General features: G+C 44.2%; 1 protein-coding gene across 13 annotated transcripts in view; it reads left to right on the top strand.

The window, feature by feature from the left end:
- DTNA (dystrobrevin alpha) overlaps window positions 1-22,918 on the top strand; it is a 133,980-nt gene that overhangs the window by 58,247 nt on the left and 52,815 nt on the right. For 6 of the 13 annotated variants that reach the window (XM_075270531.1, XM_075270522.1, XM_075270523.1 and 3 more), the window contains exons 7-10: window positions 1,287-1,392; window positions 8,139-8,305; window positions 9,236-9,360; window positions 16,437-16,517. In XM_075270531.1, the coding sequence (XP_075126632.1) occupies window positions 1,287-1,392; window positions 8,139-8,305; window positions 9,236-9,360; window positions 16,437-16,517 (479 nt within the window). Of the gene's footprint in view, window positions 1-663; window positions 694-1,286; window positions 1,393-8,138; window positions 8,306-9,235; window positions 9,361-16,436; window positions 16,518-16,976; window positions 17,067-22,918 lie in introns of all 13 variants that reach the window. The other 7 variants (XM_075270526.1, XM_075270528.1, XM_075270524.1 and 4 more) reach the window with 3 other exon arrangements.

Raw genomic sequence — 22,918 nt, 5'->3', positions numbered from 1 at the left:
ATTTAGACAGCTCTAAAGACCATTGAAGACCAATTTGCTGCTAAAAATTCTAGTGTTGCCTACCTTACACCAGATCGGTTGGATCACATGTTGCATCTCCAGTCACATGCCACACATTGTAACTGTAATGATCAATGATATATTGATCACAGATGCACAGACGTGTATTCATGTGAAATTTCGAAACCACTGCTACGTCCCCTTTATTCTCAGGATTGGTGGGGATTCCAGACTCACAATCTTATGGCATATCCCAGCAATTTATAAAATAGGAATGCCCCTTTACTGTAGACACTGTTTGACTTACAGAAATTATACAATTGGTTAGCCTATAAGTAATGCTGTGAGTTTAGCCAGAGGCTTGTATTTATAATATAAGAATTATATTTTCCAATCCATTGGAGGGAGAATATTTCCATTTGAACAGTTGTAGCCTCTATTTAATCATTTATCAAAAAAGTTTATTAACGCGATTAAATGATTTTGTGGGTAAACAAATCAAGCTTAATAGTATGCAGAATGAGATAAAAACTGAGAAAGCGCGTTTCATGCCTGTGGGTCTACAGATGTGTACGGCTCGTTTAGAATAAAATATTTTATCACTGCATTTTGTTTTTTTCCTATTTTCTCCTGCCTGGATCCTTTACTGGTACTGGCAAAAAGTATGGAGTGGAACATGGACCTCAGATACAGGCATGTAAACAAGCCCTTAACCCGACCCCCTTGTAATCATATAACAGATGATGAAATGTACTGTCTATAGGTCCCATTTAAATAGAGAGTCACCTAATGACCGAAAATAACATTGAAATAGTGAGATCTTATACAAAATTGTGATGTATTTTATGCTTTTATTGTTATGCGGTATTTTCTGGAGCCAAGGTGATTCTGAGTCCATTATTAAGATGTTATTTTTGGTACTTAGTAAAACATTAAATGGATTAGTTTACATTACTAGTATTCAGTCTGCATACAGGCGATCATGTGGCCAGTCTTCACCTTCTATTGGTGCAGTGGTGCTTTTTTTTCCATGTAGTTATCCATTTAGATCCAATTATTGGAATAGTGTACATAAACAGGCAAGAGAAGGGCGGGATAAAAGCTCTGATGTGACAAATGCTGTTGGTGTATATTGCACACCAAAATGATTATGTAACATATATATTCATTTATAGTTAGAGAATAGTCATTTGTCAACAAAATATTATTCAGATAGAGAAACTATGTTATATATTATTATATATTACTATTGAATCATTTTTTTATTTTATTTTTTAACCTAACAGAAAAAAGTTAGCTTAAATTCATTCTTGGACACGCTTATGTCTGACCCACCACCTCAGTGTCTTGTCTGGTTACCTCTTCTGCATCGACTGGCGAATGTAGAAAATGGTAAGTACTTACTGAATCTCTTCTATGGATCTACTGCAAAGATGTGCTCTGTTAAAGAGTACCTGTGTTTTCATGAAAAGTTTAAATATCTTTCTGTTTTGTGAATGTATACGCCTTCATACGTGGTATACTATCAGTTTTTTTCTGCTAATAGCCCCATTATCTTTGCAGCACATTTTGCTTTTCTCTATGAGGCTTTCTGCCACCTCTATGCATTACTACTACTACTGATTTCTTTACATGTAATTTTGCCAGAAGTAGCTGTAGAATAGCGAACAAATATCCGAGGAAATTCCAGGAGAACATAATGTAGGTGATTCATTGACACTGGATTTCAACTATAGGCCATGCTGCTAAACAGATCCCTCACACAGAAAAAGAGAAATGTGAACAGAGTCGAGAAAGCCGCTTACTGTCCAGCAGCAATAACTAGAGATGAGCGAACACTAAAATGTTCGAGGTTCGAAATTCGATTCGAACAGTCGCTCACTGTTCAAGTGTTCGAACGGGTTTCGAACCCCATTATAGTCTATGGGGAACATATACTCGTTAAGGGGGAAACCCAAATCCGTGTCTGGAGGGTCACCAAGTCCACTATGACAACCCAGGAAATGATACCAACACCCTGGAATGACACTGGGACAGCAGGGGAAGCATGTCTGGGGGCATAAAAGTCACTTTATTTCATGGAAATCCCTGTCAGCTTGCGATTTTCGCAAGCTAACTTTTCCCCATAGGAATGCATTGGCCAGCGCTGATTGGCCAGAGTACGGAATTCGACCAATCAGCGCTGGCTCTGCTGGAGGAGGCGGAGTCTAAGATCGCTCCACACCAGTCTCCATTCAGGTCCGACCTTAGACTCCGCCTCCTCCGGCAGAGCCAGCACTCATTGGCCGAAGGCTGGCCAATGCATTCCTATGGGAATGCAGAGACTTAGCAGTGCTGAGCCAGTTCTGCTCAACTACACCGTGTGCCGGTCAGCCCATCTGATATAGCAGAGCCGAGTGTGCACACTCGGCTCTGCTACATCAGATGTAGCAGAGCCGAGGGTGCACTGGAACCCCTGTGCAAACTCAGCTCACGCTAATAGAATGCATTGGCCAGCGCTGATTGGCCAATGCATTCTATTAGCCCGATGAAGTAGAGCTGAATGTGTGTGCTTAGCTCAACTACTCCACCGACATAGTTGAGCTAAGCACACACATTCAGCTCTACTTCATCGGGCTAATAGAATGCATTGGCCAGAGTACGGAATTCGACCAATCAGCGCTGGCTCTGCCGATGGAGGCGGAGTCTAAGGTTGGACCTGAATGGAGACTGGTGTGGAGCGATCTTAGACTCCGCCTCCTCCAGCAGAGCCAGCGCTGATTGGTTGAATTCCGTACTCTGGCCAATCAGCGCTGTCCAATGCATTCCTATGGGAAAAAGTTTATGTCACAAAAATCACAATTACACACCCGATAGAGCCCCAAAAAGTTATTTGTAATAATAATTCCTATCTAAATAAAGGTTATCCCTAGCTATCCCTGTCTCTTAGTCACAAAGTTCACAGTCTCATATGACCCAGATTTGAAATCCACTATTCGTCTAAAATGGAGGTCACTAGAGATGAGCGAACACTAAAATGTTCGAGGTTCGAAATTCGATTCGAACAGCCGCTCACTGTTCGAGTGTTCGAATGGGTTTCGAACCCCATTATAGTCTATGGGGAACATAAACTCGTTAAGGGGGAAACCCAAATTCGTGTCTGGAGGGTCACCAAGTCCACTATGACACCCCAGGAAATGATACCAACACCCTAGAATGACACTGGGACAGCAGGGGAAGCATGTCTGGGGGCATAAAAGTCACTTTATTTCATGGAAATCCCTGTCAGTTTGCGATTTTCGCAAGCTAACTTTTCCCCATAGAAATGCATTGGCCAGTGCTGATTGGCCAGAGTACGGAACTCGACCAATCAGCGCTGGCTCTGCTGGAGGAGGCGGAGTCTAAGATAGCTCCACACCAGTCTCCATTCAGGTCCGACCTTAGACTCCGCCTCCTCCGGCAGAGCCAGCGCTGATTGGCCGAAGGCTGGCCAATGCATTCCTATGCGAATGCAGACTTAGCAGTGCTGAGTCAGTTTTGCTCAACTACACATCTGATGCACACTCGGCACTGCTACATCAGATGTAGCAATCTGATGTAGCAGAGCCGAGGGTGCACTAGAACCCCTGTGCAAACTCAGTTCACGCTAATAGAATGCATTGGCCAGCGCTGATTGGCCAATGCATTCTATTAGCCCGATGAAGTAGAGCTGAATGTGTGTGCTAAGCACACACATTCAGCACTGCTTCATCACGCCAATACAATGCATTAGCCAGTGCTGATTGGCCAGAGTACGGAATTCGGCCAATCAGCGCTGGCCAATGCATTCTATTAGCCCGATGAAGTAGAGCTGAATGTGTGTGCTAAGCACACACATTCAGCACTGCTTCATCACGCCAATACACGCCAATACAATGCTGATTGGCCAGAGTACGGAATTCGGCCAATCAGCGCTGGCTCTGCTGGAGGAGGCGGAGTCTAAGGTCGGACCTGAATGGAGACTGGTGTGGAGCGATCTTAGACTCCGCCTCCTCCAGCAGAGCCAGCGCTGATTGGCCGAATTCCGTACTCTGGCCAATCAGCACTGGCTAATGCATTGTATTGGCGTGATGAAGCAGTGCTGAATGTGTGTGCTTAGCACACACATTCAGCTCTACTTCATCGGGCTAATAGAATGCATTGGCCAATCAGCGCTGGCCAATGCATTCTATTAGCGTGAACTGAGTTTGCACAGGGGTTCTAGTGCACCCTCGGCTCTGCTACATCAGATTGCTACATCTGATGTAGCAGTGCCGAGTGTGCATCAGATGTGTAGTTGAGCAAAACTGACTCAGCACTGCTAAGTCTCTGCATTCGCATAGGAATGCATTGGCCAGCCTTCGGCCAATCAGCGCTGGCTCTGCCGGAGGAGGCGGAGTCTAAGGTCGGACCTGAATGGAGACTGGTGTGGAGCGATCTTAGACTCCGCCTCCTCCAGCAGAGCCAGCGCTGATTGGTCGAGTTCCGTACTCTGGCCAATCAGCGCTGGCCAATGCATTCTATTAGCCCGATGAAGTAGAGCTGAATGTGTGTGCTTAGCACACACATTCAGCTCTACTTCATCAGGCTAATAGAATACATTGGCCAATCAGCGCTGGCCAATGCATTCTATTAGCTTGATGAAGCAGAGTGTGCACAAGGGTTCAAGCGCACCCTCGGCTCTGATGTAGGAGAGCCGAGGGTGCACTTGAACCCTTGTGCACCCTCAGCTCTGCTACATCAGAGCCGAGGGTGCGCTTGAACCCTTGTGCACACTCTGCTTCATCAAGCTAATAGAATGCATTGGCCAGCACTGATTGGCCAGAGTACGGAATTCGGCCAATCAGCGCTGGCCAATGCATCCCTATGGGAAAAAGTTTATCTCACAAAAATCACAATTACACACCCGATAGAGCCCCAAAAAGTTATTTTTAATAACATTCCCCCCTAAATAAAGGTTATCCCTAGCTATCCCTGCCTGTACAGCTATCCCTGTCTCATAGTCACAAAGTTCACATTCTCATATGACCCGGATTTGAAATCCACTATTCGTCTAAAATGGAGGTCACCTGATTTCGGCAGCCAATGACTTTTTCCAATTTTTTTCAATGCCCCCGGTGTCGTAGTTCCTGTCCCACCTCCCCTGCTCTGTTATTGGTGCAAAAAAGGCGCCAGGGAAGGTGGGAGGGGAATCGAATTTTGGCGCACTTTACCACGTGGTGTTCGATTCGATTCGAACATGGCGAACACCCTGATATCCGATCGAACATGTGTTCGATAGAACACTGTTCGCTCATCTCTAGAGGTCACCTGATTTCGGCAGCCAATGACTTTTTCCGATTTTTTTCGATGCCTCCGGTGTCGTAGTTCCTGTCCCACCTCCCCTGCGCTGTTATTGGTGCAAAAAAAGCGCCAGGGAAGGTGGGAGGGGAATCAAATTTTTTTGGAGTTTGCCACGTGATGTTCGATTCGAATCGAACACATAGAACAGCCTGATATCCGATCGAACATGTGTTCGATAGAACACTGTTCGCTCATCTCTAGCAATAACCCAAGCAGCTAGTCACAAGTATATAGAAGTACATGGTAAACTCTCCTTACACTGTAGAAACTGTAGAATTCTCTCTCCGCCTGCACTGTATAGAGAAAGCTGTATGCAGATGTGTAGAGGCTGTGAAAAGAAATCAGCCCCTCCCCTCTTCATTCATGGTTTGAAGAGAGAACAGACCCTGCCCTCACCTCCACTCACTGTGTCCTTGTCTTAAGCCTGTAGGCATAACTTCCCTAATAACAATGAACAGCAAATTAGGTAGAAGGGAGACACCCAGTGGCAGCAACTTTAAGAGGTTTTTCAGACAGAAAACAATAACATTTTAAAATAAAGTGCCTTACATTGTGGTCCAGACTAACATGTTCTCTTAAATGAAACGAAGTTGTCTGAACTATTAGTGACCATTTAACTGCAGTTAGTCAATGAGCATCCTTGAGAATTAGCATTCAGACTCCACAGAATCTCTTAAAGGAGTAGTCCAGGACTACGCCATTGATGACTTATTCGTAGACTAGGCCATCAGTATCAGATCAACAGTTGGAGACTTCAGGCAACCCTAACCATTAGATGACTGTTGTGTTCCTTACATTGTTTATCAGGAACAGCTAATGTCATGTTAGTTCACGTGACGTCAGCTGGCAGCTTGCTAAATGACATATTGTTAACGGGTGAAAACCCTAAAGAGTATTCAGGAAGATCACATTGTGTGGTATATGACATTAGAGATTTACTAATCAAAGTTAATCAGAATTCTGGCGTACTTTGCATCAAAAACTCCTTAAAAACTTGATGAATGTGGTACAAAGCATGTTAGCCACATTTCCGACGTCTACGTTATCCTTATAGTACACAGCCTTTCATATATCATCCTTACATGAATTTTGCAAAAATATTTTAAAAAAAATGGTGAAAGAGGTTATTGGGAAGCACTTGTATGTCAGTAAAGTTTTCTCTTTTATCATCTAAAAAAGCACAAAGTGAATTTCATTCCCTTACGTGACAGGTAACGGTGTTGTAATACAAATAATGTACTAAAGATAGAGTAGCTCTGATCAGAATATAGATAAAGGAACATGAAACCTAGAAATACTGTAAATGATACAAGTAAACAAGAGTGATTCTGCCTACAATGTGTGTCAGTCTGCTTGTTTCTGAACCTGGGAATGGATGATGCGACTAGGTGAGGAGTGCGGTTCAGTGTCCTGCTGCAGACTGCACAGCAGGAAGGCTCTTGCTGCAGCCAGTTGTCTTACAGTTAAACACAGGAGATTGAGGAGCAGGAGAACATGGGTGATGGTCTGGCCCACATGGAGAAGGATTATTATTTATTTTATGTTGTAATATATATTTATTAAAGTTTTTAAGTCCAAATACAATACAGAACAAACATATAATCAAGAACCATAAACAGAATAGTAACAGACAAAGTGCTATCAATACAGAGATATCAAGGAAAGCATATTTATGGAGTCCCCCTATTCAGGGGGTGCAGATGGACCTGGTACATCACTATTGCTGGGGTCCCCTAATACAGGGGTCCCCAACCACTGGTCCGCTGACCAGGACTGGGCCATTGGGATTTTTTAGTCCGTTCAAAGGGCATCGGGCTGGCCTCAGTCTTAGCCAGATACTTTGCGCTGGGGCCACATTGCTATGGTAACGTGTCAACTATCGGGTAGTGCGGCGTCCTGTAGCTGCTAGAGGACACTGCGCTACCCTATAGTTTTCAAGTTGCCATAGCAACATGGCCTAGCGCGAAATATACAGCCTTGGTGTGTAGCGATTCCCCATGTCTGCTCAGATGCTCGTGTCATGCCCACCTGCCCTGCCGAGCGTCCTGGTGGAGAGCCATCCCGTCCACACTGGCCCACCTATAACCCTGCCCCGTATGACCCCCACCCTGCCAGGCCATGGAAAAATGGTCTTGCGTGAAGCCGGTCTCTGATGCAAAAAAAGGTTGGGGACCGCTGCCCTAATACAACCTGCTGACTGCTCAGGATAGTAAAATAAATATACAAGTAATGTGGAAGAAGACAGTATGTGAACAAAGACCTTCAAGTACACAGAGAGAGGAGAAAGGGGAAGGAAAAAAAGAGAGAAAGGGGAGAAGAGGGAGGAGAAAATGTAAGTGAAAAGAGAGGAAGTAAAAAGAAGGGAGGGGAAGAGTGAGAGCACTCCTGAAGGTCCCTGGTCTGCACCCTATGGCACTCGGCGGAGCCTTGGAACATAATCCAGGCCTGCCACGTGGAGGGGTATTTACTAGTAGAGACTCCTCACTGATGATTTCCTCCATTCTCCTAATGAAGCTAACGTGCTGGGTCCATTCACCTATAGACGGGGGTCTGATTCTTCACCAATGTAAAGCAATAGCCAACCATAGTGCCGCCTAGAAATGGTGAATATTTCTTTGTTTTAATTGTAATACTAGATAAAATAGGATAAAAGGAAATAAGAAGTGTAAGTGCTGGGAATCTTCTTATTTTTTGGCCATTCTCTTAACGTTGCTTTCACAAGGTACTGTACCTTCTCCATTATTTACCCTTATGTATTTTAATTGTTTAAAAAAAATTTTTCTTCTTCTCTTTGCTAGTCTTCCACCCTGTCGAGTGTTCCTATTGCCACAGTGAGAGTATGATGGGTTTCCGCTATCGCTGCCAGCAGTGTCACAATTACCAGCTCTGTCAGGACTGCTTCTGGAGGGGACATGCCAGCGGCTCCCATAGCAACCAACACCAAATGAAAGAGTATACGTCATGGGTAAGAGAAGGTTCACTGGGCTCTGCAGCTGCACCGCACAAGAGTGGGCTAACCCAGAAAAAAGGGCCAGAGCAGACAATGACTTTGGTAAGAGAGGGAGATTATTACTTTGACTGTCATTCTGTAACACGCCAGTTTATAAATAGCACACGTGTGAGCATTTAGCACGGCATTGCGTGTGCAATTTACTATGTTGGTAGTGCCGGTACTCCAGACTGGACTAGAAGAACTATGAGTTGCTTTCAGGTATTCTTATACTTACTTCTATTACTGTTCTGTTGTGTCGGGGCTCTGGAGTAGATCATATCTGTTTTTAATGAATAGCACTTCATGGCACAATAGATGGCCAATATTGTCACATACAATACTGTATATGCTGACCACTGGCATGTCGAATTCAGTGTACTGAATGTATATATAGTCATGCATGTAACATGTAAGACCTGGTGCTAGCATCTGTCGACCTAAGACTGAAACCTGTCTACTAGCTGTTACATACTCATTGACACATTGTAGTTTTTTTCATTTTTTATGTGTTATAATTTGTATGTTGTATCTGTATGGTGCTATCAAACCTTTGGTCAGTAGGTAGAAGAATCCTCACGGCAGTACAAAGAACTACGGAGGTGTGTGGCTCTTCTACAGCCATTGGGAATGTGGACGAATCTATATAAATTTAAAACAAGTTTCATATTAAGGTCACAGACCTAGAGATAAGCAAGGCAGTGAGTGAAATACTAGGATTGTATCTGTGAAATGCCAAGATGCATTGGTTTAGAACAGCCTTACAAAGTGTATCATCACTAGCAAGTAGCGTAGTAATTTTATAGTGGTAGTCATAGTTCACTGCCCTAGAAAAGACTACCATACTTAAAATGCAGTTTCTAATGAAGGAGAATTATATATTCATTACGTATTTGCCGTTCACAGAAATCCCCTGCAAAGAAGCTCACTAATGCATTAAGCAAGTCTTTAAGCTGTGCTTCCAGCCGTGAGCCGCTGCATCCTATGTTTCCCGATCAGCCTGAAAAACCTTTAAACCTGGCTCATATTGTGTGAGTATTATATTCATCGTCCATATAGGACATATGTATAGGCAGCGTATATAAGTGTCTTCTGGGACCAGAGATCATCAGGTTGCTGTGAATCGTGTGTTAGCCTTGAATATGAAAACAAATGCAAATCCTTTATATTTCATATCTATTATGCAGCTGAACAACATGCCCAAGGTCAGAATTCTGAAGTCAATGAAATGTATTATATTTAGTGACAATAGCATACTAAAGTGGGAAGATAGCAAAAACTAACATATTGCCTAAGCTATGAAGTTAAATTGAATTCACCAATAAAAAGCATATTAATCTCTTTATAATTTCCCCAGGCAATGCCATTTACCTTTTTATTTTAAAGAAAGTTACCACATTTATATTTATACCCCCCTCCCCCACACTAGTAAAACCAGTGTTAAATGTTTCCTATAGTAACAAGCTTAGCCATACAAAAATCTCATACTGTATAGCCATATAAAACAGTTATCCCTGAAACAGATATTACAATGTATCCATTCTGTGCTCTAGATAATATGTGGGTGTTCTGAATCTGGAACTTTGGAGTTTTAAAAAAAATGTTATATAAACCAGACAACCCTTTAACTAAGGGTCTGTCTCATTTGACTTGGTGCTTGGCATTGATACAGTTTGCTTCTGTCTTATGGGAATATTGATGTTCCTTATAATGTAGTGTTACCAGCACATACTAACAGCTAGAGAGTGTAACCTTAGAGAACCCATATAGACTTGTGTCTGTCCCTATTAATTGTCTTATTACTATTAGAGATGAGCGAACAGTGTTCTATCGAACACATGTTCGATCGGATATCAGGGTGTTCGCTATGTTCGAATCGAATCGAACACCGCGTGGTAAAGTGCGCCAAAATTCGATTCCCCTCCCACCTTCCCTGGCGCCTTTTTTGCACCAATAACAGCGCAGGGGAGGTGGGACAGGAACTACGACACCGGGGGCATTGAAAAAAATTGGAAAAAGTCATTGGCTGCCGAAATCAGGTGACCTCCATTTTAGACGAATAGTGGATTTCAAATCCGGGTCATATGAGAATGTGAACTTTGTGACTATGAGACAGGGATAGCTGTACAGGCAGGGATAGCTAGGGATAACCTTTATTTAGGGGGGAATGTTATTAAAAATAACTTTTTGGGGCTCTATCGGGTGTGTAATTGTGATTTTTGTGAGATAAACTTTTTCCCATAGGGATGCATTGGCCAGCGCTGATTGGCCGAATTCCGTACTCTGGCCAATCAGTGCTGGCCAATGCATTCTATTAGCTTGATGAAGCAGAGTGTGCACAAGGGTTCAAGCGCACCCTCGGCTCTGATGTAGCAGAGCCGAGGCTGCACAAGGGTTCAAGCGCACCCTCGGCTCTGATGTAGGAGAGCCGAGGGTGCACTTGAACCCTTGTGCACCCTCAGCTCTGCTACATCAGAGCCGAGGGTGCGCTTGAACCCTTGTGCACACTCTGCTTCATCAAGCTAATAGAATGCATTGGCCAGCGCTGATTGGCCAATGTATTCTATTAGCCTGATGAAGTAGAGCTGAATGTGTGTGCTAAGCACACACATTCAGCTCTACTTCATCGGGCTAATAGAATGCATTGGCCAGCGCTGATTGGCCAGAGTACGGAACTCGACCAATCAGCGCTGGCTCTGCTGGAGGAGGCGGAGTCTAAGATCGCTCCACACCAGTCTCCATTCAGGTCCGACCTTAGACTCCGCCTCCTCCGGCAGAGCCAGCGCTGATTGGCCGAAGGCTGGCCAATGCATTCCTATGCGAATGCAGAGACTTAGCAGTGCTGAGTCAGTTTTGCTCAACTACACATCTGATGCACACTCGGCACTGCTACATCAGATGTAGCAATCTGATGTAGCAGAGCCGAGGGTGCACTAGAACCCCTGTGCAAACTCAGTTCACGCTAATAGAATGCATTGGCCAGCGCTGATTGACCAATGCATTCTATTAGCCCGATGAAGTAGAGCTGAATGTGTGTGCTAAGCACACTCATTCAGCACTGCTTCATCACGCCAATACAATGCATTAGCCAGTGCTGATTGGCCAGAGTACGGAATTCGGCCAATCAGCGCTGGCCAATGCATTCTATTAGCCCGATGAAGTAGAGCTGAATGTGTGTGCTAAGCACACACATTCAGCACTGCTTCATCACGCCAATACAATGCATTAGCCAGTGCTGATTGGCCGAATTCCGTACTCTGGCCAATCAGCGCTGGCTCTGCTGGAGGAGGCGGAGTCTAAGGTCGGACCTGAATGGAGACTGGTGTGGAGCGATCTTAGACTCCGCCTCCTCCAGCAGAGCCAGCGCTGATTGGCCGAATTCCGTACTCTGGCCAATCAGCGCTGGCCAATGCATTCTATTAGCCCGATGAAGTAGAGCTGAATGTGTGTGCTAAGCACACACATTCAGCACTGCTTCATCACGCCAATACAATGCATTAGCCAGTGCTGATTGGCCAGAGTACGGAATTCGGCCAATCAGCGCTGGCTCTGCTGGAGGAGGCGGAGTCTAAGGTCGGACCTGAATGGAGACTGGTGTGGAGCGATCTTAGACTCCGCCTCCTCCAGCAGAGCCAGCGCTGATTGGCCGAATTCCGTACTCTGGCCAATCAGCACTGGCTAATGCATTGTATTGGCGTGATGAAGCAGTGCTGAATGTGTGTGCTTAGCACACACATTCAGCTCTACTTCATCGGGCTAATAGAATGCATTGGCCAGCGCTGATTGGCCGAATTCCGTACTCTGGCCAATCAGCACTGGCTAATGCATTGTATTGGCGTGATGAAGCAGTGCTGAATGTGTGTGCTTAGCACACACATTCAGCTCTGCTTCATCGGGCTAATAGAATGCATTGGCCAGCGCTGATTGGCCGAATTCCGTACTCTGGCCAATCAGCACTGGCTAATGCATTGTATTGGCGTGATGAAGCAGTGCTGAATGTGTGTGCTTAGCACACACATTAAGCTTTACTTCATCGGGCTAATAGAATGCATTGGCCAGCGCTGATTGGCCAGAGTACGGAATTCGGCCAATCAGCGCTGGCTCTGCTGGAGGAGGCGGAGTCTAAGATCGCTCCACACCAGTCTCCATTCAGGTCCGACCTTAGACTCCGCCTCCTCCAGCAGAGCCAGCGCTGATTGGCCGAATTCCGTACTCTGGCCAATCAGCACTGGCTAATGCATTGTATTGGCGTGATGAAGCAGTGCTGAATGTGTATGCTTAGCACACACATTCAGCTCTACTTCATCGGGCTAATAGAATGCATTGGCCAGCGCTGATTGGCCGAATTCCGTACTCTGGCCAATCAGCACTGGCTAATGCATTGTATTGGCGTGATGAAGCAGTGCTGAATGTGTGTGCTTAGCACACACATTCAGCTCTACTTCATCGGGCTAATAGAATGCATTGGCCAATCAGCGCTGGCCAATGCATTCTATTAGCGTGAACTGAGTTTGCACAGGGGTTCTAGTGCACCCTCGGCTCTGCTACATCAGATTGCTACATCTGATGTAGCAGTGCCGAGTGTGCATCAGATGTGTAGTTGAGCAAAACTGACTCAGCACTGCTAAGTCTCTGCATTCGCATAGGAATGCATTGGCCAGCCTTCGGCCAATCAGCGCTGGCTCTGCCGGAGGAGGCGGAGTCTAAGGTCGGACCTGAATGGAGACTGGTGTGGAGCGATCTTAGACTCCGCCTCCTCCAGCAGAGCCAGCGCTGATTGGTCGAGTTCCGTACTCTGGCCAATCAGCACTGGCCAATGCATTTCTATGGGGAAAAGTTAGCTTGCGAAAATCGCAAACTGACAGGGATTTCCATGAAATAAAGTGACTTTTATGCCCCCAGACATGCTTCCCCTGCTGTCCCAGTGTCATTCCAGGGTGTTGGTATCATTTCCTGGGGTGTCATAGTGGACTTGGTGACCCTCCAGACACGAATTTGGGTTTCCCCCTTAACGAGTTTATGTTCCCCATAGACTATAATGGGGTTCGAAACCCATTCGAACACTCGAACAGTGAGCGGCTGTTCGAATCGAATTTCGAACCTCGAACATTTTAGTGTTCGCTCATCTCTAATTACTATGCTTACTTGTACTTACCTACTGGCCATCTCTGGCGGACCCCATTAAAATGAATGGATTGTCACTTACGGCACACATTTAACTCAAGCCCCCTTTAACTTAAAATGACACCGTATGAGTCATAAAATTTGGTGTAAAACTAGATGTGACAATTTGAGCTGGATTTTGGAATATTTTAAACCGAAGTTGAGTAGCATCCACTATAGTAAATTTGCCCCAGGATTTATTAGCATTTTTCCCTGATCAGATTGATGCTTGCACTCTGCATGTTCATTTGTTGATCTACTTTGTCTGAAATTGCAGTTCCATCACATTTAATAACAAGAAAAGCACATCGAACAGTGATGTTATTGCTGGGCACCAAGTCTCAATCTCATTGGTATCCATCCATCATGTGACGGGTCTAGCAGACCAATGTGGATTCTGTTGTAGATGGAAGCCACAATCTAGATGTGAGACCAATTGTTACTAGAACATTATTGGTCAATTATATGACATTGCTCCATTTCCTCACTACTGAGTTTTCTAAAGAAAGCTGCAGCCAGCCTAGACCCTGCTGAGGAAGTTTAGCATTATATCTGAAAGGTTATCCAAGTAATACAAGTACTGTTCAGGTCTGTCAGAACGGCACCAATAGTACAGGACCCCCCCCCCCATTCTTTGATGTCTATAAACATTGTCTAGAGCAAAACAGAGAGCTTCGGTAAATCAAATAACTTAGAAAATGGAAAAATAACATATAACAATCAGTGGCGTAACTAGGAATGGCGGGGCCCCGTGGCGAGCTTTTGACATGGCCCCCCCTCCCTCCAAAAGGGGTACATGGGTGTGCAGGTTTTTTGTGAACAAGAGGGTGATGTGGGGTGCATGATGTGTATAAGCAAGAGGGGAAATGGGAGTTCAAGCAAGAGGGGGGAATGGGGGTGCAAGCTGTGTGCGAGGAAGAGGGTAATGTGGAGGGGGGAACCCCCCATTCCATCACACTCTTGGTCACCCACAGCCAGCACCCCCATTCCCCCTTACTTTTCACACACAGCCTGAATGCCCATGTACCCCTCTTGCTCACAAACAGCCCGCACCACCTATTCCCTCCTCTTGCTCACATAGGGCGGAATGGGGGGTGCAGACTATGAGCAAGAGGGGTACATGTGTGTGCAGGCTGTGTGTGAGAAAGGAAGGAATGGGGGGGTGCAGACTTTCTCACACACAACTTGCACACCCATGCACCCCACTTGCTGGCAATCTGCAACCCCCATTCCCTCCAATTGTTCACAGTCTGCACATCCATATACCCATCTTCCTCACAGCCTACAAACCATTCCCCTTCATTGTACACTGACCTGTACAATCCGGATAGCTCTGCCCACAAAAGACTGATTCTATCTTAGTAGGTTAAAGGACCTTTGATGACATCATGTCACAGTCCTGTAACCTACTAGTATAGATGCCAGCACTGGACTTGGGACAGCGGGCAGGAGATAGAAGTTTCTCCTGTCCGCTGTCACCATGCAAGTGCGATGAGGCAGGGGCCCGGACAGCAGGTGTCCCCTGCTTGGGTACAATAGTGAAGCTGGCAATTACTGTCTTCACTACTGTTAAAAGATGGACTGTGGAGGAGGCAGCTGCTCTCCTCTCTGCATTCATGTTCAGGCAGGACCCGGTGCTGCAGTAAATAGGGCCCGTTACGCAGGTAACGGCCTATTAAAAAAAAATTGCCGCGGTAGCAGCTGCCACCAGGCCCCCTAATGTCCCGGGCCCTTTGGCAGCTGCTACCCTGGTAGTTATGCCCCTGATAACAATAATATAAGTAAGCAAAATAATAAATGACTTGCCATTATGTTTCACATTGTGGCCAAATTGTTAGCTTGTGTAGACAGTGTTCTACCTCTGTTCATTGCTGTATGTATAGTAGGAATTGTGTGCATAGTTGTCCTTTATATATGTTCTCCATGTGTTACCTGTGCCATGGAAAGTCTACAAATAAATATTATTTGTCAAATTTTTTCAAAATAAATCTATTGATTACGGTATATCATATTTGCCTAAAATTCTGTACTTTTTGTTCCTTTCTGCCATCAAAGGGACACTTGGTGAGTATTCAGACCAGCTACCATTCTAGCTAACTATCACGATCATTAGTGTATAGATGCATTGTGTTTAGTATCCATTCACATTTACTCTCTACTTGCCAAATGAAATGATGACCCTTGCAGACTGGATAATCTATATATTCATTATTCCTCCATATTGGTTACTTTGCCTACTCCAGGTGATGGCTGCAGTGTTCAGTCAGGAGCCCGCTACAGTCATTACTCAGAGCAGAAAGGAGGGCCTGTGGAGGAGTTTACTGCATGATGTCCATAGCACTTCCACATAAGGACCCGCCCCCATTGCACATGTGAGAGCAGCGCCTGGGGAAATCAAATTCTGTTTTTACATGTCATTATAGTAACCATGGCCAAAAGTATGTTTCCTCTTCTGCCCCTTGCTCTTGCCTAGCTCTGTCAGCAACTTTGACAGAGTCCATTTAAGAAACCTGCTAAAATTGAGTTCAAGCTTATATCAATTTACTTCAATTTCATTTATTTAAATAAAAATGTAAGAAGATTTTATAATAATTAATAAATGAGCCCAATGTGGAGCATCCACTGCTTAGATACAGAAGTGTTCCTGACCAGTAGCTGATGGTTACGGCATGAAGAACATTTGGATCCTGACCCTGTGACACCACTTATGTGAATCTGACCTTCGCTGAGCTCTGCCAATGCAAGGAAGCAGAAGCTGAAGCTGCCTGATCTAATTTAACAGGGAGGCAGCACAGAGCAGTTTTACTTCTGTGGACTGGTTACTTAAGCATGCATTCTGTCACTGAATCTCTTACATTGAAGAATTACATCATTAGGTAGTTGTAAATTGTTTTATGTGCCGTGTGCGACAAGCTGTGAATCTGAAGATTTACTCTTCTTACAGGCCTCCCAGACCAGTTACCAGCATGAATGACACTATATTTTCTCACTCCGTTCCCTCAGGAAGCCCTTTCACTAACAAAATGTAAGTCTTAAGGTTATATATACATTTCTAAAGCCATGTTCAGAATATAATCATTGTATAACCAGTGAATAGTGGACCCTATATGGTAATATAATGGTTTGGTAATGGGATGTTTCATGTACTAGTGTCACATTGTTTATGGCATAAAAGTGATACCTGTGTGATTTTCACAGATAAATAATCTCTGTCCTTTGTATCCGTCAAGTAACTCTTGTAGACTAGAACTTCACATTTAATCTAAGAATAAAGCTCAGTGTGTGCTATACTGCGTTGCAATAATACACACTGCATGGCATGGCTGCTCTTTGGAGACCATCAGGCTCTTAATAGATTCTCATTTCATCCTGGTTGTATTTTATGCAGCTGTGCTCGTAGTCGTAGCCATTGGATCCACACGACTAAAAACTTGTAACGTTGCCTTGTAACATAACTATCGACTCCACTGTTTGACTCATTCAGGTTACCTGACAATGTAAGTGTATCTAGTGCCATCACTGACGAACATTCACTGATAAAGATGTATGTGTGTCAGCTACAGAGCAATCCACGGTCAGTATGACAGCACTAAACCACTAACCATATTAGTTCAGTAGCTTGTACACTAATCCATTAGCAACCGGTGTCCTTAGATGCTTCTAGATAAGTGAGTGATGCCAACCTCACTACTATTAACGTAGACTGCGTGCCATGTCTTCTAAAGTGACAATCTTTTATGCCAGTGGTGACTCCCCTAAAACACAGTTGGTGAGTGTCATGTCAAAGCGAATATTCCCATATGTTTTCTAATAGTACAAGCTTCTAGTATGTCTACTATAAATGGCTGTGCTTTGGGCCAAGGAGCTCTAAGTCCCTCATTTCATATCTCGTTTTTGATTTCCATGTCCCTGCTGTCCATAGGTAGGACGTGTAGACATTAAATGCAGCATTCTCCATGTACAAGGGCGTGAAACTGACATGGGTAAATCATGATACTGCTTTCCAGGTGGCTTCTGGCACTGTCCACTTTTGTGTAGATGCAGACACAAGAGATATTGATGTCTCTGCATGTAAGCAGACACGTTAGGTAAATCATGTGATAGCCGCCATTTTCTTTCCCTTGAACACATAGATTACTGCAGCCTGCTGTAAGGAATTAGGTAGTGAGACCGTTGTCTCCTGGTGTAGACAGGCACACGGCAGCAAGCACAAGGATACATGGCAGTCCACACACAAGATTTTTGATATAACTGGTTTTATTTGCAGGTTGGTACAAACAAAATAAACAAAACAAACCAAACTAAACCTCTGACTGTCCTGCCTGTAACTACACAGAACATAATGCCTATCTAGGTACAGGCCTAATGGCTGAAACCACAAACAAAGCAAGTCCAGTCTGTATAACCTGATTATGCAGTTAGTCGTTGCTCTCACAGGCTCCTTGCACCTGCCCTGTTCTCCATACTGAGGGACTTCTGAAGTTGCAGACTTTATTCAAATGTCCTTAAACCTGCTGTTTATTTACGACAACCCGAGACGAGTACTGTGTACATGGAGTGGTGCCCACTCGTCTCTTCCTCAACAACTCACGCCCTTTTCCTGGGTTTTAACCAAAAACCCACAGCAGATAGATGAATGTAATCCCTGGTGGATTAATTTCCTGGTTGTTTTAGATAGATCAAGTCATGAGAACCCGAAGAAACCCGTACAAACACAGGGAGAGCATACAAACTATACTCTATCCACTATTTTGCCACATGGTCTGTTACACCATCCTATATAGAGATCAGGGGCCCAGCCTGGAAATAGAAGTCTATAGTGATACGAACGTTGTACAAAATGGCAATGAAAAATGTCCATTTTTCTTGCCCATTTTGCACCCAAGGGTGAATCGTTTTCACAGATCTCTTACATTTGAGTGTATTGAGGCATCCATGATCTATTTTTTGATTTGTCTTTGAAAACGAACTTTTAAAATATAGGTCATGTGACTAGCCCCAATTCACATGAATGGATTTTAATGCAGCCAAGTGACGCCATTACAAAAACAGCCACAACACATCTGATTATGACATCTGTGCGAATGTAGGCGAAAGCTGGAAGGCAGTGATGGGGTTTTTAGCTCCCTGGCACAAATCACAACTATTTTATAGCATATTAGAAATGAGACTAGAAAGTGTCCAATCCCTTTACGATGTTCAGTACTAACAATTGTACATTATTTACAATACATGGTAACCCTTTATACTGAATGTGCTATTTCGTCAGTAGAATTTCTCCAGAGTAATGTATTTATTGATATTTTATCCGATGGCCAATGTAGTTATGGTGTGGTGAGATGAAAGGAACCGAAATAGCCCAGTCTATTAAATACTATGATGTACTGCATTGCCTTCTTAAAACAGAATGTATTAGCATGTCATCACTTCCATCAAAAATCCTCAAAAACAAGCCTCATAAATTCTGAAACCGAAGTATTCAAGTTGGAATAAATGGCTTTGTACTCAAACGATTGATATCTAGATATCAGAGGCTCTGGATGTGAGATTGGCCAGAGACAAAACAAAGAATCAACTGCTAAACAGCTTCACTTGTCTGTTTGATGTGACATCTTTATTAGTGCATGGAAATAATAGTAGCTAATATAGATCATAAACATGGAGAAGACTGCAGGGTACTATGTCCAATTCTATGGTCTTATCTGAGGTTCTTCCTATTGCTCTGTACCTGCAGAGAGGTCAGAAGTTACTTGTGTCTCTGGGAGCTCTTGATAATACTGTTGATATTTGCTAGAATTGTGCTGTCAATACAGGTAAAACCAAAGTACTGTCTATAGTCAGTGGTGCTCATTGTTTCCAGTGAATGCTTTAGTTCTTTATAGGATCAGCAATGATCATCTTAATCGATGAACCCTCCTCTATTGGCTTAAAATGCCTATTACAGCATATGTTTGTTAATGGGTTTTCCTATGAATAACATGTAGGATAGGGGATAAATGCTGCAGCATCTTCAGTGAAAGAAACAGTGCAAGCCATTGCTCCATTCGCACAGAGCACATAGTATATTATAGCTGTAATGTGCCTGTATACTGTCCGGCTTGCTGTATGGGTTTGTCACTTCATCAGATGTGCGCCCAGCATATTTCATTTTATCTGTATTTTTGATTATTTTAATTGGCTATAATAACAAAGGGGTTGACCTTTGAAAAACATTCATCACCTATCAATAAGTCAATAAGTGTATGATCATTGGGACCCAAACAAGCACGAGAAAGGGAGTTCTGTATCTATTTGAATGGAGTGGAGGTCTTGAGCTCTGCTGCTGCCATCAAGGTATATGGAGATAGCAGTGTGTTGTATTCTACTATGTCTATAAGTCATACAGGGATTTAATGGAGTAGTAATGTATATGTATAACCACAATTCTGTTAGTAAAGAACCCCTGTGTCATTCTCTAACCTCTTCAGGCATTGCAGTTAGACATAACACAGTGTAATACGCTCCCTTACAGCGTACCTTCAATAAATATGACAATTTTTCATAAATGAATAGTACAGGTGAATATAACAAACTTTGTACTATGTCTTACAGGCTGTTACTGAGGTTTTCCAGTAGCGACTAATTGTAGCAGGTTTTTGTACATCATTGCAGCCCCATAGACTTCAATTAAACATTACCGAAGCATCAGATCTATGGGGGTCTCAGGTGTTGGACCCTCGCAGATCTAAAATTAGAAACTGAATAACCCCCTTAACTTGTGCTCTGGTAGTCTGTTGTCTTGAAACATAGTGTTAAAACAAGTGTTAAAAAGAGCTCCCTGATTCAGGCCGGCTTTATATGGCACTTTTGTTGCTGAAGAACTGCAAGTGTTTTTTTTAATTTCAGTAATTTGTAAAATGTTACCTGGAAATACCATTAAACTGAAAACATCCGGTGTACTGGGTATTCGCATCCAGGTAAAGACGCTCTATGTACCTGGCTGCCGTTATAGCTGCACTCAGTTCTGGGGTAACAAGTGCTATCCCTTATTGGTGAGCGAGACACTGACTTATTCCAGGTTATTTCTCATTACTGACCATGAAGTTTTGCTGCTCATGAGAACAGTAATGAGAAATCTCACTTGAGTCACTTACTTATTAGTGGCAGCATGTGTGACCCCAGAAGTGACTGCAGTTATAACTGCATTCATGTACATCATCTGCTTTACCCCCCTGGTGACATGCATAGTAAAAAAAAAAAAACGCACTCAGTTCTGCAGAAAAAAAGCATGGTGTGCTCAGTGTAGCAGCTGCAGTTAAAGGGTTTTTCCAGGCAAAAATTATTAGTAGTATTTTTTTTTATGTCTGTTCTATTAATGGGTTAAAAGTACACCCCTATACTTTTAGCAATGTTATGAGTGATTTCTGGGTGTCTGTAGCAGCTCCTGGCATCTTCTGCATTTGTTTATTAGGTGTTAGCTTCCTGCTATGTAACTACTAGAGATGAGCGAACACTAAAATGTTCGAGGTTCGAAATTCGATTCGAACAGCCGCTCAATGTTCGTGTGTTCGAACGGGTTTCGAACCCCATTATAGTCTATGGGGAACAGATACTCGTTAAGGGGGAAACCCAAATCCGTGTCTGGAGGGTCACCAAGTCCACTATGACAACCCAGGAAATGATGCCAACACCTCTGGAATGACACTGGGACAGCAGGGGAAGCATGTCTGGGGGCATCTAACACACCAAAGACCCTCTATTACCCCAACATCACAGCCTAACAACTACACACTTTACACACTCAATACCACCTCTCTGACAGTAGGAAAACACCTTGAAACATGTGTATTTGGCACTTGCAGTGAGGAGAGCTTGTCACCAGCAGTGAATTTGGCCCTTGTAATAAGTTGAGGTTGGCACCAACATTTGTTTTGAAAATCAGGGTGGATTGAGCCTCTAACCAGCAGAGTTTGGGCAAATTCATGGTGGAGGGAGCCTCTAAAAACCCCAGTTTGGACCAATTCATGGTGGAGGGAGCCTCTAAAAACCCCAGTTTGGACCAATTCATGGTGGAGGGAGCCTCTAAAAACCCCAGTTTGGACCAATTCATGGTGGAGGGAGCCTCTAAACAGCCCAGTTTGGACCAATTCATGGTGGAGGGAGCCTCTAAAAACCCCAGTTTGGACCAATTCATGGTGGAGGGAGCCTCTAAACAGCCCAGTTTGGACCAATTCATGGTGGAGGGAGCCTCTAAAAACCCCAGTTTGGACCAATTCATGGTGGAGGGAGCCTCTGAAAACCCCAGTTTGGACCAATTCATGATGGAGGGAGCCTCTAAACAGCCCAGTTTGGGCAAATTCATGGTGGAGGGAGCCTCTAAAACCCCCCAGTTTGGACCAATTCATGGTGGAGGGAGCCTCTAAAAACCCCAGTTTGGACCAATTCATGGTGGAGGGAGCCTCTAAACAGCTCAGTTTGGGCAAATTCATGGTGGAGGGAGCCTCTAAAAACCCCAGTTTGGACCAATTCATGGTGGAGGGAGCCTCTAAAAACCCCAGTTTGGACCAATTCATGGTGGAGGGAGCCTCTAAAAACCCCAGTTTGGACCAATTCATGATGGAGGGAGCCTCTAAACAGCCCAGTTTGGGCAAATTCATGGTGGAGGGAGCCTCTAAACAGCCCAGTTTGGACCAATTCATGGTGGAGGGAGCCTCTAAAAACCCCAGTTTGGACCAATTCATGGTGGAGGGAGCCTCTAAAAACCCCAGTTTGGACCAATTCATGGTGGAGGGAGCCTCTAAAAACCCCAGTTTGGACCAATTCATGGTGGAGGGAGCCTCTAAAAACCCCAGTTTGGACCAAATCATGATGGAGGGAGCCTCTAAACAGCCCAGTTTGAGCAAATTCATGGTGGAGGGAGCCTCTAAACAGGCCAGTTTGGACCAATTCATGGTGGAGGGAGCCTCTAAAAACCCCAGTTTGGACCAATTCATGGTGGAGGGAGCCTCTAAAAACCCCAGTTTGGACCAATTCATGGTGGAGGGAGCCTCTAAACAGCCCAGTTTGGGCAAATTCATGGTGGAGGGAGCCTCTAAAAACCCCCAGTTTGGACCAATTCATGGTGGAGGGAGCCTCTAAAAACCCCAGTTTGGACCAATTCATGGTGGTGGGAGCCTCTAAACAGCCCAGTTTGGGCAAATTCATGGTGGAGGGAGCCTCTAAACAGCCCAGTTTGGGCAAATTCATGGTGGAGGGAGCCTCTAAAAACCCCAGTTTGGACCAATTCATGGTGGAGGGAGCCTCTAAAAACCCCAGTTTGGACCAATTCATGGTGGAGGGAGCCTCTAAAAACCCCAGTTTGGACCAATTCATGATGGAGGGAGCCTCTAAACAGCCCAGTTTGGACCAATTCATGGTGGAGAGAGCCTCTAAAAACCCCAGTTTGGA

The sequence above is a fragment of the Leptodactylus fuscus genome, chromosome 4 (genome assembly GCF_031893055.1).
Source record: "Leptodactylus fuscus isolate aLepFus1 chromosome 4, aLepFus1.hap2, whole genome shotgun sequence".
In the NCBI taxonomy this organism is placed as follows: Eukaryota; Metazoa; Chordata; class Amphibia; order Anura; family Leptodactylidae; genus Leptodactylus; species Leptodactylus fuscus.
This window is presented reverse-complemented; position numbering and strand designations above follow the sequence as displayed.